Source organism: Canis lupus, chromosome 16 (genome assembly GCF_048164855.1).
Source record: "Canis lupus baileyi chromosome 16, mCanLup2.hap1, whole genome shotgun sequence".
Taxonomy (NCBI): Eukaryota; Metazoa; Chordata; class Mammalia; order Carnivora; family Canidae; genus Canis; species Canis lupus.
Window position 1 is genome coordinate 24,928,932 of NC_132853.1, and position 15,725 is coordinate 24,944,656.

Below are 15,725 nucleotides of genomic sequence, written 5' to 3' on the forward strand. Positions count from 1 at the left end.
CTTACTCAGGGTAAGAGTCAAAGAACTCACACTGTCCTACAGAGCCATATATAATGTCCCCACTTCATCCCACCCTCTTCCCCAACCTCTGTAACTTCATTTCCTACTATTCTCTTATTCCCTCTATTCCAGCTTACTTGTTCCTTGGATATGTCAAGCACATTCCCAACTCAGGGACTCTGCTGTATTCTCTTCCCCCAGATATCTGCAAGGCTAGATTTCTCATCCTTTAAATTCTTGGTTCAAATGTCCACTTTATCTGACAAGCCTTTCTCAACTATCCTATACAAAATATCTACAGTCGGTCACCTCCTCCCTATCTCCACCTACCCCCCCCCCCACTTATTTTACTTAATTTTTCTCTATAGCATTTATAATCTAATACATGTACTGGCTATTGTGCATAAATTATAGAGAACTGGGTGGCTAATCACATTTAACTCCCATCTATAAAATGGGAACATGTCCACAAAACTTATTAAATAAAAAAATATACATTCTCCCCAATAATGTACAGAGCATTAGTTAATCAGGCCTGCAAAGATTAGACAACTGTTTTTGACCAGAAAATATTTGTTATTGGAGGAACATAGCTTAGTTTGTCCTGACGTATTAAAATACTATCGTAGCAACTTCCAGCCAATGTGTCAGAACCAAAAATGCAGGAAGCCAGTCCTTTTGCACCAAACACGCGGGAATGCTGAGCAAAATGTAACATCATAAGCACTACCATAAACTGTACAGGGAAGCTCAAAGCAAGAAAGTAAACTCTCCAGGTGCTATCAACACTAAAGAAACTCAAAGACAGAATAGTGAAAAACTAAAGCTAGAAGGTCTAAAGAGACATTAGAACCAGATGCATATGGCTGGAGTATTAACAATCAATGCCTATACAGTTAGGAAGGTGACTAAACTAAACTGAATAAAACTAACAGCAGTGAGGGGCTGTCACATCTGTGAAATTCGAGTGGGTCAAACAGCCATCCTAAGAAATCATGCAGCATTAAGTGTGCTGCAGGAAGGGATCAGAAAATTCTAAAAGGGGCTACCATCCCTAGGGACTTTTCCCATATTAGCAGACCTCTGAAAAAGGCAAAAAAATTTTTTTTGTTAAAGATATGCATTTTTTATTAAGTTTTCTACAAAGAAAATATATTATTTATGGAAACAAAAAAAATGATAGGTTTTTCAGACCCAAATATTTCACTATGCAAATCAGCTCAAATAAATGATAAAATAGGCCTTGACAGGGCCAAAGTCACAGAATGGCTTGAGGCCAATGAGTGATACACCTATATACAATGAAAAGCAATGACACTACAATGTGAACAATCCTCAGGTTTTTGCAGGATCACCAGTGAGTGTGTGTTGGTTTAACAACATGAGAGAGTGTGTTTCATTATATCATAAGTATAATGATATATCTTAAGTATAGACAGCTGCCTTTAAAGTAGAATTGGGAATTTTCAAATTCACAAATATAGCAGTAATAAGTGTCATGGACCTTTGAGCACAGCACATAAATAGTTGAAACATCAACCATTAAAACCAAAGATGTCAAAAATATGCTTCACATAAACATCTAAGAGTTAATACTTTCTAACAGATAGGGATGAAATGTAAATATACCTCTGAGAAACACTTCCTGAGTGTATCTGGGACTTTACCATCCACCACATGGAGCATTCTTTCCATTTCTTCCCGTACAACATAGTTCCCAGATTCACTTGCAAAAAGACTAAAAATGTCTAGGAGAAAGAAAGAATAAATTAAACTTACCACAAGATTAAATGTACTTTGGTAGAAGTGGGGAGGGAAGAGAGAGGGAAATATTACTTAGTGATTACTAGTGCCAGGCACTTTATAAGTATGTAATTTTATTCCTAAAAAAAAAAAAAGAAAATTAAAACTAGCAATACAAATTAAAACAGCAATGTGATTATCTTTTCAACACACCAAATTTGCAAAAATGTTTAGGTGTGACAATACTAAGTGTTAGCAAGAAACTGGGAGAAACAAGAACTATTATACACTGTTAGTAAGAGTATGAATTAATGCAACTATTTTGGAGAGTAACTTGCCCAAATCTAGCAAAGGTGATGCATGCTAGAAATTCAGCTTCTAAAGCAACTCAACTTCCCCTCATGGGAAACTTTCATACATGTGCATGAGATACAATGTTCACTGGAGTATTTTCAGTAATTGCAAAACTTAGGGAAAAAAAGATAAATGTCTATCAATAAGAAAATAGGTATAAATTGAGATATACACACACAATGAAATACTATATAGCAGTTAGAATAAAGGAACTAAGTGTTTCAAAATGAATAAGTATCAAAAATATTCAGAGAAAAAGCAAATTACAAAATAATCTATCATATACTATTTATTTAAAAAGTTTAAAAATCTGCAAAACAGGTGAAGATATGTTTAAGGGTATATAAAATGTCATAAATGTATAAAGACCTGCATGAGGAACAAAAGATCACTGTATTCATGAGAGTGGTTACCTCTGTGAAAGGAAAAATGAAGATAGGAACATGGAGAGATACAAAGAGAGAGCCATACCTTGCCTGTAATATTTTATTCCCTAAAAATAAGGTCTGGGACAAATAAGACACAATATTAAGAAATAATAGAGCTGGGTGGATGTACATATTATATGCACATTTGAAATACTGCTGTTATGGACTGAACTGCATCTCCCAAAAAGATATGTTGAAACCCAAACTCCAGGTACCTGTAATGGAACCTTATTTGGAAAGACAGAAGATAGAAGAGACATTCCATCCTTCTGAAGGCCCAGCAGGTTTCACTGCCTGCCTTCCTACATCCCATAGTGGATTTCCTTAGAGCCAGTACTTGCTGGTATGCTTTGACCACCTCTTATGGGTTGAACTGTCTATCCACCAGAGATAGTAAGTCCTAACCCCAGTACCCACAAATATGACCTTCATTTGGAACAGAGTCTTTGCAGATGTAATCAAGTTAAGGTGAGGTAATTAGGGTGAACTCTAATCCAGTATGACTGATTCTAAGAAGAGAAGACAAGAGAGTCAGAAGCAAGCCATGTGAAGAGACAGGCAGAAATTGGAGTAATGCAGCTACAAGCCAAGGAACACCAAGCATGACAGCACCAGAAGTTAGAAAGGAGGCATTCTTCCCTATAGGTTTCAAAGGGATCAGGGTCCTGCCAACATCTTCAATTTGGACTTCTAGCTTCCAGAACTGTGAAACAGGAAGTTTTGTTGTTTTAAGCCACTTCTGAGTCTTTGTTAGGGCAGCCCTAGAAAACTAATACAATAGTATAATAAAAATATGGACAGCCCGGGGAGCTCAATGGTTTAGCGCCTGCCTCCGGCCCAGGGTGTGATCCTGGAGCCCCGGGATTGAATCCCACATTGGGCTCCCTGCATGGAGCCTGCTTCTCCCTCTGCCTGTGTTTCTGCCTCTCTCCCTCTCCCTCCACTTTTCCCTCCCTCCCTCTCTTTTCTCCAAAGAAAAGAGAAAAGAAAAGAAAAAGAAAAAGAAAGAAAAAGAAAAAGAAAGAAAAAGAAAAAGAAAAAGAAAAAGAAAAAGAAAAAGAAAAAGAAAAAGAAAAAGAAAAAGAAAAAGAAAAAGAAAAAGAAAAAGAAAAAGAAAAAGAAAAAGAAAAAGAAAAAGGGGCACCTGGGTGGCTCAGTTGGTTAAGCATCTGCCTTTGGCTCAGGTCATGATCTCAAGGTCCTGAGATCGAGCCCTGCATCAAGCTCCCTGCTCTGCAGGGAGTCTGCTTCTCCCTCTCCCTCCACTCCTTCCCTCTGCTCATGCATACTCTTGCTCTCCCTCTCTCAAATAAATAAAACCTTTAAAAAAATAAAGAAAAGATTTAAATATGTGTTGATGACCCCCCATATTGTTATTTTTGATTACTGGTTGCCTGGAGCCACAATATTTGTTGGTAGAGGGATGCTAATTTGAAAAACCAGGATTACAGTTAAATTCCAATTGGGTTTATGGATATGTTCAATATCTTAACTGTAATATGTGGGTACATATATGTCTTAAAACATATCAAAATCTACACTTTACATATGTTCATTTTATTTAAGTCAATTACACCTCAACAAAACTATAAAAAAGGAAAAAGATTAAAAAGAATAGTCTAGGGCAGCCCAGGTGGCTCAGCGGTTTCAACCCAGGGCATGATCCTGGAGACCCAGGATCGAGTCCCAGGTCGGGCTCCCTGCATGGAGCCTGCTTCTCCCTCTGCCTGTGTCTCTGCCTCTCTCTCTCTGTGTCTCTCACGAATGAATAAATAAAATCTTAAAAAAAAAAAAAAAAAAGAATAGTCTAAATTCAGGGATAAGAAAGATTCTGAGAGATTTAGGGGAAGCAGTCAGAAGGCAGGTTAGAAAAGGAAGATGGAAGAGAGAAAGACTCAACATCCAGTGGCCAAGGATAAAAACCTAAGAATTTCTAGAGCAAAATATTATATCCTATGTAATAGAAATACTCGCCTTTACTTACCCTGGGAAATTTTCAATAAAACTTTCCTCCCAAAAAGAAACCCACCTTCATTAGCAATTGCTCTCCACTTTCCTCTCCCCCAATAACCTCTGGCAATCACTAATTACTGGATTTGCCTAATCCAAACATTTCATATAAATGGAATTACATACATACTATGGGACTACTTTGGCATTTATCACTTTAACATATTTTCATCCATGTTACAGCATTTATTTGTACTTTAATTCCTTTCTACTGTCATGTAGTATTTCATTGCATGGATATATATTTTATGTTGAATGCATGAGCTGATGGACACTAGGGTTGTTTCCATCTTGTGACTATTATGCACAGTGCTTCTAAGAATACTCATGTATATATTTTTTAATGAATACATGTTTCCAATTTTCTTGGGTATACACATAAGAGTGGAATTGCTGGGTCATATGATAACTCAATGTTTAACAGTTTGAAGAACTAAATACCCAACAGTTTTCCAAAGTAATGGTACTATTTTACAATCCCAGCAGCAATGTATAAATGAGGGTTGCAACTTTTCCATCCTGACCAACACTAATTATTATGTCTTTTTTTATTTTAGCCATCCTGGTAGATATGCAGTGGTATCTCACTGTAATTTTAATGTATATTTCCCTAATACCTGATTATGTTTGAGCTTCAAGTGATTATTGGCCACTTGTATATCTTCTTTGGAGAAATATCAACTCAAATGTTCTATCATCAGAATTTTCAGGTAAATTATTCTGCACACAAATGTACTATTATCATTTTGAGATAATAAAAAGATACTTACATTTTGCTTTCTCTTCATCTCTACCTCTTGTAAGAAGGACAAGTCCAACTATTAAGTTATTGAAGTGCAGTCCTTTGGATGTTCCACCAAAAGAACAGTAAATCACCTAAGAGAAAATAATAAAGCCAACATTATATGTTTCAGTTATTGAGGAATTTGAGGCTGATACCACTTTAACAAATCTTGTCTCCATCTCCAAACTAGGCTCTGGTAAACTTTTGTGAAATGATGTTAAGTGTCTCCCTTTTCTTCCTCTCATACATCTTGTTATTGTACTCAGCCAAAAAATACACTGTATCTATTCTAAGGTACATATATCACTGGCTTACACACTGAGTATTCTTCTTCTTGGAGTCTTTATCAAGGCCAAGGTCCTCCCCTTTAAAAGCCCCAGTGTCTTAAGAATGTTGTGTAATTTCAGAATTTCCTTCAACATCTGTAAAACTTACATACATTTTTATTTCAAAAATTGACATTCTCTAAGTGAATGTTCAGAAATGGAATGGCAATCATATTACAATATATAAATGTATCAAATTAACATGTTGTATACCTTAAATTTACAATGTTATATCAAATATATTCAATTTTTAAAGTAAAATAGAGACCCCCAAAAGACATTTTTTTACACTCTTAGAAATGAGTATTATAGTAATCAAAAATTAAGGAAAAAAACTATGCATAAGAAAGGGACAGCAACAACTATCACATAAATTCATTCATTTGACAATTCTTTAGAGTGCCTGGGGTGATATTGTGATATAATAAGAAATACATATTTGGTCTTCTTCCAGGTTCCTGATGCAAGAGCTTCTAAAAATCCTTCCTGAGTGATGTAGGTGAAAGGAGCATCTTTTGTTATGCATCCAATAAACGCCTTTCATTCACTTCTGAGTTTATGCTAATGAGGTGACTCCTGGTGGGCCTTTACAAAGTTTCAGAATGTAAGCTGGTAGTCAGGGGAAAAGATATGATTAGAGGACTGAAATATTCAGCATCACTCTCCAATTTCCAGGAAAGGGAGAGGAGCTGGAAACTGAACTAATCGCCAATAGCAAATCAATGGCCAATTATTTAATCAATCATGCCTATGTAATGGAACTTACAGTGTTTGGAGAGCTTCAAGGTTGGTGAACATATCAAGGTACTAGAGGGGTGGAGCACCCAGAGATAGCATGGAAGTTCCCCTCCCTGCCCACCCACATCCTTTACCCTTCCATCTCTTTCCCTTTAGCTGTTACTAAGTTGTAGTCTTTAAAATAAACTGATAATAGTAATTAAAGTGTTTTCCTGAGTTCTGTATGCCACTCTAAACAAATTATCGAACCTCAAGAGGGAGACATAGGGATCCTAGATTTACAGCCAATTGGTCAGAAGTACCAGAGGTCCAGGATCTGTGAATGGCATCTGAAGTCGGGGGCAGATCAGACCTGTGAAGTCTGCACTAATTCCAGATACTCAGTATCAGAACTGAATTGAATTGAATTGTAGGACACCCAACTAGTGTAAAGACAGTTGACATACTGATTTATATAAGGGAAAACACCCACACTTTGGTGTCAGAAATGCCATGTTGTTTAAAAACAACAACAAAGTAACCTAGTATTTGCCACGCAGAATTTTTATTTATTTATTTATTCATGAGAGAGAGAGTGGCGGGGGGGCAGAGACACAGGCAGAGGGAAAAGCACACTCCCTGCAAGGAGCCCGATGTGGGACTCAATCCGGGACCCCAGCATCATGCCCTGAACTGAAAGCAGACTCTAAGCCGCTGAGCCACCCAGGTGTCCCAATAAAACGCGTGATTAAAGAACAGTTCAAACCCAGAGGAATCTACAGAATCAATGCAATCCCTATTAAAAATACCAATATCATTTTTCACAGAATTATATAAACAATATTAAAATTTTTATGGAACCACAAAAGACCCCCCAAAAGCCAAAGTAATCTTTTTTTTTTTAATTTTTTTTTAAGATTCATTTATTTATTCATTGAGATGCAGAGGGAGAGAGAGAGAGGCAGAGACACAGGCAGAGGGAGAAGCAGGCTCCATGCACTGGGAGCCCGACGTGGGACTCGATTCCGGGACTCCAGGATCACGCCCTGGCTGCAGGCGGCGCTAAACCGCTGCGCCACCGGGGCTGCCCAGCCAAAGTAATCTTGAAAAAGAAGAACAAAACCAGAAGTCCCAGATTTCAAGATATACTACAAAGCTATAGTATCAAAACAGTATAGCACGGGCATAAAAACAGAAATATAGATCAATGGAACAGAATAAACAGCCCAGAAAAAAACACATACTTAAATGGTCAATTAATCTATGACAAGAGAGTCAAGAATATACAATGAGAAAATGATAGTCTCTTCAATAGATGGTGCTGAGGAAACTGGACAGGTGCTGAGGAAATTAGACCACCCTCTTACACAATACACAAAAATAAAATCAAAATGGATTAAAGATTTATATGTGAGACATAAAACCATAAAATTCCTAGAAGAAAACATAGGCAATAATTTCTTTGACATTAGCTGTTGCAACATTTTTCTAGATGTTTCCTTAGGCAAGGGAAACAAAAGCAAAAATAAACTATTAAAACTACACTGAAATAAAAAAATCTTTTGCATAGTGACAGAAACTATCAATAAAAGAAAAGGCAATCTACCAAATGTGAAAAGATATTTGAAAATAATATATCTGATAAGGCATTAATATCCAAATGTATCAAGAACTTATACAAATTGACACCAAAAAATCAAATAACCTGATTAACAAATGGGCATGGGGCACCTGGGTGACTCAGTCAGTTAAGCACCCAACTCTTGATCTCAGCTCAGGTCTTGATATTAGGGTCACTGAGTTCAAGCTCTATGTTGGGCTCCACTAGGCACAGAGCTACTTAAAAAAAAAAAAAAAAAGGCAGACGATCTGAAAAGGCATTTTTCTAGAGTAGACATACAGATGGCCAATAAATACATGAAAATATGTCCAGCATCACTAATCATCAGAGAAGTGCAAATCAAAGCCACAATGAGGTAGGTATATATCACCTTACACCTGCCAGAATGGCTAAAATTGAAAACATAAGAAATAACAAGTATTGGCAAGGATGTGGAGAAAAAGGGAGCTCTTGTACACTGTTGGTGGGATTATAAATTGTGTAGTCCCTGTAGAAAAGAGTATGAAGGTTCCTCAAAACATTAAAAATATAAATACCATATGACTCAGTAATTCCACTACTGGCTACTTACCCAAAGAAAATGAAAACACTAATTTGTAGAGATATATGCACTCCTATGCTTACTGCAGCCTTATTTATAATGGCCAAGTAACCCAAGTGTCCAATGACAGATGAATGGATAAAGATGTAGTGTACACACACACACACACACACACACACTCACACATACACACAGAGAATATTACTTAGCCATAAAAACGGGATGAGATTTTGCCGTTTGCAACAATATGGATGGACCTAGAAGGTACTATGCTAAGGGAAATAAGTCAGACAGAGAAAGACAATGATTTCACTTATATGTGGAATCTAAAAAAAACAAATGAATAAACAAACAAAAAGCAGAAACAGATCCAGAGATACAGAAAACTGATGGCTGCCAGAGGGGCAGGAGAAGGAGGATGGGCAAAATGGGTGAAGGAAGGGGAGTGGGAGGTACAAGCTTTCAGTTATAGAATGAATAAGTTACAGGGATAAAAGGTGCAGCACAGGCAATGCAGTCAATGGTACTGTAGTAACAGTACTGTATGGTGACCAATGGTAGCTGCACCTGTAATGAGCAGAGCATGATATATAGAGAAGTTGAATCACTATGTTGTACACCTGAAACTAATGTAACATTGTATATCAACTATACTTCAATAAAAAATAATTCAAGAAATAAAACTTAACTTAGTCAATATGATAAATGAAAATACATTCTGTATTAAGTGACATTTACAAATATATTTAATAGCACTCTTGAAGCCAAAAACTGTGTATCTCTGACGCCACTGATAGAAAAGTCTAGCAAAAACTAGCCTAGGGAGATGGCTTCAGATCAGAACATAAAAAAAAATTAATAAAATCTTAACAAAAATACTTTATGGAATAACTATTTTAGTTGACCCCGCATAAACTGAAGGAAGGTAACAGCAAAAATCCTCTATCCCTGAGGCAGGGGTAAAAAAAACATCATAGCCCTAGACCTTTAGAGATCCCCTACCCCTGGGGGATAGATGGAATCATTGAGAAAGTCTCTGGGGATACACTGTCTGCCTATAACTGAAACAGAAAAACAGAAAACAGATTGTCTCTCACCCTAGCACTCTCATCTACTTCCACCATTGTGTTAGCAAACACTGAGGAATAAATAGTATCAGTCTATTGCTGGGTAACAACTAAGAAAAGAAGATTCAAAGCTGAAAGGAGAGCAGACATTAGAAAAATCCTCTGGTAGGGTGCCTGGGGGGCTCAGTTAAGTGTCCAACTCTTGATTTAGGCCTAGGTCATGATCTCAGGGTCCTGGGATTGAGCCCTGGGCCAGGCTCAGCAGCTCTCAGCAGGGAGTCAGCTTGAGATTCTTTATCTCCCTCTGCCCCTCCCTCTACTCGCACTCAGAGGCTCTCTTACAAATAAATTAATAAATCTTTAAAAGAAAAGAAAAATCCTCTGGCAAATGAGACTCTACCCTAGAAAAGGTAAGCCTAGCCTGGAATAGCATATGACACAATAGCATAGCAATACAAGATCAGATTCAACTACAAAGGAAACTGACTCAACTACTCATGCTAAAAACCTAGCCAAGCATAAATACTATTTCCCTCAGTCTCTACCATCCAGTATAAAACATCCATCTTTCAACCACAAAATGTTGTTACACAAGGAAGCAAAGAAAAAAAAAAAAAAAAAAAACACCCTGACAAAGGAAAAACAGGGGAACAGAGTTCAATAAAGCTTTGGAATGGCTCAACAGTATGTTCAAGAGAGTCAAGTAAGAGAGTCCACAATGAAACAGAGGGGAAAATATGTGCAGATAGGAGGAAACAATATAGAAAATCCAAGAGCAGTGAGACAAATGATTTAACACACGTGCAGCTGAAATCCTAGAAGTAGAATGCAGAAGAAATATTTGATGAGATAAATGCAGAAAATTTTCCAAAATAGACACAAAACCATAGAAATAAGCTGTTCAGAGAACAAGCAGGATAAATTATACCTCTAAACCCCCAAAACCAACTAGAGAAACCATACTCAAACTACTCAAAACCAAAGGTAAAATTTTTAAGGTACCCTGAGGAAAAAAGACATACTACATCATTGAGAGAAACATTTCTCTTTGAAAACTACATAAGCCAGAAGACAAGGAAGTGATATGTTTACAACACTAAGAAGAAACAACTGAGAATCCTATCCTCAGAGAAAGTATCTTTCAAAAAGAAAGGTCAAACTGACTTTTTCAGGAAAATGAAAACAAGTCATTACCAGCAAAACTGCACCACATAAAAAGGGGAAAAAATACTTTAGGCTGAAGGAAATAGAAATACCAAACCAGATACATGTACCTATAAAAGACAAAAGAATAGGAAATGGCATCAATGAAGGTACATATAAAATGTAGTTGTCTTATTTTTAATTGCTGTAAAAGATAATTGGAATAAAGGAATAAGAATAAAAATGTAATGTGTTTATAGCATGCTTAAAATTAAAACATGACAGTAGTAGAGAAGAGGAGAGAAAGGAACTGGACACATTGTTGCATACTATACATAAAATGCTATATATTATATATCTCCATCTTTATACTGTCAGTCAACAAGAAACTACTTAATCACAGCACTATAGTGTTTAACCTAACGTAAACTCCATTAATAAATGATTATTTTCATAATTATAAAAACAATAGACAACATCTAAGCACTTATTATGTGCCATATAACTGTTGTGATGCTTTAACAGTATTAAGCCTCAAAATGATTCCATGAGGAAGGCATTACTGCTGTCCCCATTTGTGGTTGAGAAAAACTAGAGCCCAAGGAGATAAAGGAACTTGTCTGAAGTCATACATTAATGAATTGGCAGAGTCAATATTCATACTCTAGGCAAGACAGTTTCATGAAACTGAACTCTTAACCACTACATAGTTCTATAATGCAGTTATATACATTCTTTAGTATTACATGAAATGAAAACCATCATCAGCAAGATGACATCATTTTGGTGAAATCTACTGAAAATTAAACTACAAAATTCCAAATGATCACAAACTCAATATATAAGCACTATGTCTTTGGCATGCCCTTTCCCCCTGCTTTAACTTATGATGGAAGCTCTTCATTTCTGACCACTTACCTGACTTTAATACAAAGAGAGGAAAGTAGTGAGGGTAAAGTTAATCAAGGAATTTTGAGTAAGATAGGATTTTCAGTTTTGCAAATATTTCTAAAATGTAGAAGATTTTGTTTTGAATAGATTTGGTTGGAATGCTGGAACTTACTGGTATCTCACTCCCAAAATATAAGAACCTTCCAAAACTACCAAGTTCGAAAGTTTATCTGACCGATGAAGTAAAGAGCCCAGGAAAATCACATTTCCTGAATTCTAAGGCATATGTATTTTCCACCATTTACATGTTCCAGAAATCATCATGCATCTAACACATCTAATGAGTAATATCTTTTTTATCCTCAAAAAGTTATTTTTAAAGCAATGGTTATGTTACAACTGACAATGCTTTAATATTTATGAAATACTAAGTGCCATGCTCATTACTACTCAGATTTGTTTTTAGGATTTGGGGATAGTGAGGGTGCACAGGACAGAAAGGGTATTTTGATGCTACTATTAAAAAGCACTAAGCATTTATTGTTATTGTAACTCATAAGGTCTTTATTTAAAAATCTCTTGGGGGATGCCTGGGTGGCTCAGCAGTTGAGCATCTGCCTTTGGCTCAGGGCGTGATCTTGGAATCCCGGGATGGAGCCCCACATCAGGCTTCCTGCATGGAGCCTGCCTCCCCCTCTGCCTATGTCTCTGCCTCTGTGTGTGTGTGTGTGTCTCTCATGAATAAATAAATAAATAAAATCTTTAAAATAAATAAAAATTTAAAAGTAAAATAAAAAATAAAAATCTCCGGGATGGGGCACCTGGGTGCCTCAATCAGTCAAGCATCTCCCTTTGGCTTGGTTGTGATCTTGCAGTCCTGGGATCAAGCCTCACGTTTGGGGACCGACCCTATTTCTCCCTCTCCTTGCTTGTGTTTCTCTCTCTGTCAAATAAATAAATAAAACTTAAAAAAAAAAAAAAATCTCTTGGGAGTATCTGGGTGGCTTAGTCAGTTCAGGGTCTGACTCTTGATTTCAGCTCAAGTCTTTTTTTTTGTAACATTTTATTTATTTATTCATGAGAGACACACACAGAGAGAGAGAGAGAGAGAGAGAGGCAGAGACACAGGCAAAGGGAGAAGCAAGCAGGCTCCATGCAGAGAGCCCAATCTGGGACTTGATCCCAGGTCTCCAGGATCACACCCTGGGCTGAAGGCGGCGCTAAATTGCTGAGCCACCCGGGCTGCCCAATTTCAGCTCAAGCCTTGATCTCAAAGTTGTGAGTTTGAGCCCTGCACTGGGCTTCACACTGGGCTTGGAGCCTACTTAAAAAAAAAAATCTCTTGGGGCACCTGGGTGGGTCAGTGGTTGAGTGTCTGTCTTCAGTTCAGGTTCTGATCCCAGGGTCTTGGGATTGAGTTCTGCATCAGGCTGCCCACAGGAAGCCTGCTTTTCCCTCTCTACCTATGTCTATGTCTGTCTCTCATGAATAAATAAATAAAATCTCAAAAAAAAAATCTCTTTAGTAATTTTCTGTAGCTATTAAAAAATAAAGAATAAGAAACATATTTTCTTAAATATTTGGTAGGCATGAATATTCAGCCTGAGACCTGGCATACTGTTATACTAATGTAGTATAAAATTGATGCTTGTGATACTGATCTCACTAGCCTTCTCTCAGGCAATGATATCATCCCAGTAAATAATACGATTAGGGATCCCTGGGTGGCGCAGCGGTTTAGCGCCTGCCGTTGGCCCAGGGCGCGATCCTGGAGACCCGGGATCGAATCCCACGTCGGGCTCCCTGTGCATGGAGCCTGCTTCTCCCTCTGCCTGTGTCTCTGCCTCTCTCTCTCTCTCTCTCTCTCTGTGACTATCATAAATAAATAAAAATTAAAATAATAATAATAATAATACGATTAATTCAGAAGAGAGAGAAATAAATATGCATTTTAAGAGAAAGACTTATTCTATATTCTATATTCTATAATATACCCAGAACTCTTGGCATATAGTTAAAAGGTTAAAAACAGGCAGATGTACCCAGGTCTCCAGACTGAAGGAAAAGTTGTACCATGTTTCAACTGCTGCTCTATGCCCTGGTCCTTCTCCCTCCACTGTCTTCTTCTTCTTTTTTTTTTTTTTTAAAGATATTATTTATTTATTCATGAGAGACACACAGAGAGAGGCAGAGACATAGGAATAGGGAGAAGCAGGCTCCATGCAAGGAGCCCGATGTGGGACTTGATCCCAGGAGTCCAGAATCACACCCTGAGCTGAAGGCAGACGCTCAACCGCTGAGCCACCCAAGTGTCCCTGTCTTTTGGATATACGGTAAGGGTGTCCCACGACTCCGTGGGGAAAGTAGTTAAGTGATGCATACTATTTCATATCACGGCATTTGAAGTGAGAGAGACCTGGGTTTGAACCCAGGCTTTATTAATTTATTAGCTATATGGTCTTGGGCAAGTCACTTAACTTCCTAGGCCTTAGTTCCACTCCATTCCATGCAGATGGGAAGCAATGTATCATGTCTTCTCATTCCAGACCAAGGCTGAAGAGCAGCTTCTCTATGGGAAGTATTATTCTCAGGGCAGAAGATAGAAATCAGACTCCACTTTGTTATAATTAGTAAGAATTAATTTAGCATCAATGAGCTCATGGCTTTTGCCTTGGAAAGTTTCCGGAGAAAACTCTACTACACTTTTTAAACTAATTGATTAATACTCAATAGAACCAAATTTATGGTTTGTTCTTTTTTTAAGATTTTTATTTATTTATTCATGAGAGACACAGAGAGAGAGAGAGACAGAGACATAGGCAGAGAGAAAGGCAGGCTCCATGCAGGGAACCTGATGTGGGACTCAATCCCTGGACTCCAGGATCACACCCTGGGCCGAAGACAGGCGCTTAACCGCTGAGCCACCCAGGCATCCCCAAATTTATGTTTTCAATTTTCATTTCATTTTACATAATTTTCATGAGGACCAATACTTTTCCATTTAAACTTTTAATGAACATTTCATTCATCAATTAGTTTTACTCCATATTAAAATTGTTCTATGCTATCTTTTAAAGATGTTATTTCTTTTCAAAATGAATTTTCTCACATCAAATTTAGCTGCTCTAAATTTGTTAATGAAAAACTGATTTTTCTGGAAATGCCTAGACAACAACAAACTTGCTCTGTGCTCTAAAAAAAAAAAAAAATAAGCTCCTATACAGTTTATTCTTAATTTGATATGCAAATATTTTATTATATATCTCTAACAAGATACTTTATTTTTATTTATTATTTTTTTTAAATTTATGATAGTCACACAGAGAGAGAGAGAAAGAGGCAGAGACACAGGCAGAGGGAGAAGCAGGCTCCATGCACCAGGAGCCCGACGTGGGACTCAATCCCGGGTCTCCAGGATCGCACCCTGGGCCAAAGGCAGGCGCTAAACCGCTGCGCCACCCAGGGATCCCTAACAAGATACTTTAAAAACATAACCATACTAGCATTACCACTGTCTTCCTCAAATTCTCATGTTGAAACCCAGTGTGAGGTGGGACACTTTGGAAGATGATTAGGTCGTGAGGATAGACCTCTCATCAATGAGATTAGTCACCCTTACAAAAGAGGCCTGAGAGAGTTTCCCTGCCCTTTCTACCATGTGAGGATACAAGGATAGAATTATCTATGAAGCAGGAAGCAAGCCATAAGTAGACAGTATCATGTGTAGGCATCTTCATCTTGGACTTCCCAGCTCCAGAACTGTGAGAAACAAATTTCTGTTGTTTATAAACACTCAGAATATGGTATTCTTAAACCAGCCCAAACAGACCGAGATGAAAACTAACAAAAATTCCTTAGTATTACCAAATATCTAGTCAGTATTTAAGTTTCCCCAATTGTCTCATAATCTTTTTTAACTTGTTTGTTCAAATCAGAATCTAAAATATATTATAACTGATTGCTAGACTCTTAAGTCTCTTAATATGTATATTTTCTTTCTCTCTCCTTCCAATCCTCTTTTTCCTCACAATTTACTTGCTGAAGAAACCAAGATGTTGGTCTTGAGTAGTTTCCCAAAGTTTCCATTTTGATAATTATAT

The 15,725-nt window shown here is 37.3% G+C and overlaps 1 protein-coding gene across 3 annotated transcripts in view; it reads right to left on the reverse strand.

Annotated features, from left to right (window-relative positions):
- The window catches only part of USP32 (ubiquitin specific peptidase 32), a 217,489-nt gene that overhangs the window by 102,304 nt on the left and 99,460 nt on the right, over positions 1-15,725 (reverse strand). For all 3 annotated transcript variants that reach the window (XM_072779658.1, XM_072779657.1, XM_072779659.1), the window contains exons 3-4: positions 5,306-5,411; positions 1,630-1,748 (exon numbers count right to left, since the gene is read on the reverse strand). In XM_072779658.1, the coding sequence (XP_072635759.1) occupies positions 1,630-1,748; positions 5,306-5,411 (225 nt within the window). The remainder of the gene's footprint in view (positions 1-1,629; positions 1,749-5,305; positions 5,412-15,725) is intronic.